Genomic DNA, 4290 nt, shown 5'->3' on the forward strand with positions numbered 1-4290 from the left:
AAAAAAAAAGAAGGATTTTTTTATTTGTTTACATTGATATAATAACTTTGCCCGTAAGCAAAACATGCTTGTTAAGTAATGTAAAACCTTAAAGTGACAAAGGGAAGAGTATGTTCAATCCGTTGGATTGGTGTCTGAAAAGTCACCAAAGGGAATCGGACGGTTTAAGATATTGATGACTAACGTATTAAAATAAAAATGGAAGTAGGGGAATAAGGTAATAAAAGAAATTTAAAAAGCCCTTCTCGGTACGAATTAGCTAGACATCTTCCAGACATCTTCAAAGCGCCAACCCTGCAGTTTCTTCTGTACACAACACACAAACAACCTCTAAACGCGCTGTACGCCAACCCAATTATAAATCATAGAAGAGAGAGAACAAGATCAAAAATCAAGAAACAAAGAACCCCAGGAGAGAAAGAATCAAGAAACAAAGAAAAAAGCTCACAGAGAGAGAGAACAAGATCGAAAATCAAGAAACAAAGAACCCCAGGAGAGAAAGAATCAAGAAACGAAGAAAAAAGCTCAGAGAGAGAGAGAGAGAGAGAGAGAGAGAGAGAGAGAGAGAGAGAGAGAGAGATTGTTTCTTGATGATCATGGCGAAGTTACAAGCCTTGTATAGAACCCAAAAAGTCTTAACGGATTCGGAAATGGTTGCGGCTCAACAGTTGATGCAGCTAAGCGATGAGGATAACAGCAATAGCATTAACAGGAAGAACAAGAACAAGAACAAGAACAAGTTAGATCACGATAAGGATAAGGACGAGGAATTTGATCGGAACAGCCAAGATGAGATCACTTCGACGAAGAAGATTGAAGAGATTTTTGGTAAAGAAGAGGAGTTTATCATTGAACGGCGAAGGAAGAAAAGAATGAGGTCTCTTGAGAGTATTTACAAGGCCACCAAGCCAATAAAGATTAGACAAGGCAAGAGTCATCATGAGAAGAGGTAATTGATGAAAACCTAATGAAGATTTTAGGATAAGAGAGGATAATTAGGCCAATGAGTTCCTGTAAATATAGCCTTCTCATAATTTTTTCTTTGTAGGAAAAAAATTAACGAAGCTTTTTGGTTTTGTTTTTTGGTTGTCATGAATGATAAGTTTAAGGGATTCTTGATGATCATTTCCTGCATCGATGGGGATGATGATGATGTTAGTAAATTTACTGCTTTGATCTTGGGATTTTAGTTTAATATCCTTTAAGATCATTTATTATTATTATTAATCTAAAATTTGTCCCAGAATTTAGGATCCTATTCTTTCACTTAGAGAGACATATATACAATTTGCAAGAGGAGTGGAGATAATTTCTTCTTAGAATCCCAAACTTGTAGACTGCTTCAAGGTTTTGGCAAGATCAGAATACATATATTTGCAAGATCATGACAAGGATTCTTTCTGATATTTGAGTAAATTAATTTGACGCGCAATGTAAGGGGAACAATTCCTCATTTTGTGTGTGCAAAGGGATGATTGAATATATATTGTTTTAGTTAATTTTCACATTTTATTAATTTTAAATGTCTGTTAGTTAATATATATAATATTATCATGATATGATAAAAGCAGACATGCATGATTATATATATTTCCAAAATGCAGTTATATATATTGAGCAGTATTAATTCCTACAAATTCAGTGTTGGTTCTTGGATTAGCTAGTGAAGAACGTAGAGGTAAGAGCTTGTATTTAGTCATTAGACGCGTTGTCCACATTTAGTTTTGATTGAGATTCAAACATGAGATTCAAACATGAGATTTTATAGTTCTAAAAATGATTATAAAACAATTGATTTTACATGCTCAATTGTTGATAAACATTATTTTTTGTTTATTTTCTTTTCTTCAAATTATTACTGATGCTTTAGAGTCTTAAAAGTAATTACCATTTATACATGCAGTTTTTTAATCTAGATTCGGAATCATGTGGAAAAAAGTTTTTTTTTTTTTTTAAACAAAAGAGAAAACTACTTTTTCGTTTTTGAGGTATGGCATAATTAACACTTTTATCCATTTATTTTTAAAATCAAACAATTATTTCTTTGTGATCTTTTGTTGTCCATAACACAATCCCTTTGTCTATGATTTCCATCAAGTCAAAGGGGAAAAGGTAGTTAGTGGTGAGAGAGACAAGTTTTAATCCCAAAGTACCCATGCCTTAGATAAAAATTGGAAACACTTTAATCCCTTAAAATTTTTGTCTTCGTTTTTCTTCCCCACCATTTCTTCTCTTCCCAACAAATCTTCGGGGGTTTAGGGTGAGTGGAGTATGTCTACTTCGAGTGCTTCAATTGGGTGATGGGATGGCAGATTGAAAAATATTAATTGCAAATGTGGGAGAAGGGCTGGAGTAAGAATTTTAGAGTCTGGCGAAAACTATAACAAGCCCTATTATTACTGCAGAGATAAAAAGTGTGGCACTTTTATTGCCTGGTGTGAACCTGTGCCTTCAACTGCACCTCAAACTAATGTCACCATGAACACCTCTGAAGGAAGAAACCCATCTTTTTCACAGTTCGTGAATGAGTTGCAAGAGGAGGTACCCAAACTCAAGGAAGAGATTATAAAGATGAAGAATGATGTGAAGAAAGTGAAGGAAGAACAGAGAATAATACCAGAGACGCTTGATAGGATTGAGGTGATTTTAGAGTATTTGAAGAAAAGTATTTGGATGTTGATTATTTTGCTAGTTGTGGTAGGAATAAAAATATATTAGTTGTTGTAGTGTTAATTTTTTATTGTTTGTTTTTGATTGATGTAATGAAATATGGATGTCAACTTGGTTTGGATTGTAATGAAATTTGTAGAATGAATATGGAATTTTAGTTTATATTGTTGTGTTGAATGAATGAACAAGAATATTAGGTTGAATGCGAGTTTGTTGCTTGGAAAAAGTGCAAGACAAAACTGAATAAAAGTGTAAGTGTTCTTACAGCTGTTTCTATAGATGAGGGACGAAAGTGTTGTGTTTATTGAAAATTATAAGGACTAAAATATTGTATTTATTAAAATTACAAGAACAAAAGTGTTGCATAAATCTTGAAGGTTGGCTAGAATTTAGACCTATTGTTGGTATTCTCTAGCTGACATATTCATGTGATGAACTATAACCTTATCATTACAAGTTGATAAGTGTTCTTCTGAATTCACATATAACAACTTAGACAAATTCATATTCAAGCATAACTTAAAAATCATCAAAACATCTATAAATTACAACACAAAAAAGTTTATGAAATACTAATGTTCATTATAATAAAGAGCTTGATCATTTGAATAACATAATATGCAATTGAACAATCATTCTACCGATAAAGTTATTACATCAAACCCCATGTAATATGTAAGCAACAATATCTAGTTTCAAATCTAAAGATCATCAACAATGATTACATTTTGACCCTAACCATCCAATAATAAACTTACATAACCAAAATAAATAATAACAAAAGACTAATGGCTACACAGGTGGTTGCAAAAGACATATTATCCAAGATAAACTGTCTAAAAAGCTATGAAAATTAACTATCTAAAAGCTACTAAGAAAACTATAGTAGCACCTTCCATTCAGGTTTCTATATTAAGATCTAACTAAAATCTTGGGTTGATATTCATGAATTGTTGGCTGATATTAACTTGGCTTTAATTATCTATAGTAACATGTCTTGTTGGCTACCTATTTCCCCTACTTTGGCTCTGCTTCCAATGTTAAACTGCAATGCAATATCAAATTAAAAGTTGTATACAAAATATAGCTAGTAAAAAATAAAAGTCAATAGTTGTTAAAATTTTTACTCCCACTGGTGTATTTGGCATGTTCTTCTGTTATGGCCTATCTAGTGCCATCTTGCATAAACTACAGTAGCATTCCTCTTTATTTTAGTGTTGGACCTACCTCACCTTCTTCTGTTCTTCTAGCCTTTCTTGGTCTACCAGGCTACCTTCTTACTTGTGAGGTTTAATTACTCGGTGTTCATTATTTGGCTCTAGATCCCTTTATGGGATGGGATGGATTGCATGATTATACACTTTCAAATAAGTTTCAATGCTATAATAATCATCATAGTAGTCCTTAATATCAACTCTATTGTCTTTAATGGTCCTAGCTGCATGCTTAGATGGTAAACCAATGATTTCCCACCAACCACAAGAGCAAGTTTTCTTCTCTAATGACATAGCAATTTGCACAGGCCTTCATGAGCCTCATGCTCATCAGTCCTTCCAAGAATGAGTTTGACACACATACTCTATATGATGATCTTAGTTAAACTTTTCTTAGTCCTTGTGT

General features: G+C 32.9%; 1 protein-coding gene across 1 annotated transcript; it reads left to right on the top strand.

Annotated features, from left to right (window-relative positions):
• Positions 1 to 235: 235 nt before the first annotated feature.
• Positions 236 to 2832, top strand: LOC110662075 (uncharacterized). Its single transcript, XM_021820946.2, has 2 exons — positions 236 to 949; positions 2406 to 2832. The coding sequence occupies exons 1-2, from the start codon at positions 591 to 593 to the stop codon at positions 2716 to 2718; spliced, it is 672 nt and encodes a 223-aa protein (XP_021676638.2). The 5' UTR covers positions 236 to 590; the 3' UTR covers positions 2719 to 2832.
• Positions 2833 to 4290: the final 1458 nt, after the last annotated feature.

Source organism: Hevea brasiliensis, chromosome 10, assembly GCF_030052815.1.
Source record: "Hevea brasiliensis isolate MT/VB/25A 57/8 chromosome 10, ASM3005281v1, whole genome shotgun sequence".
NCBI lineage: Eukaryota > Viridiplantae > Streptophyta > Magnoliopsida > Malpighiales > Euphorbiaceae > Hevea > Hevea brasiliensis.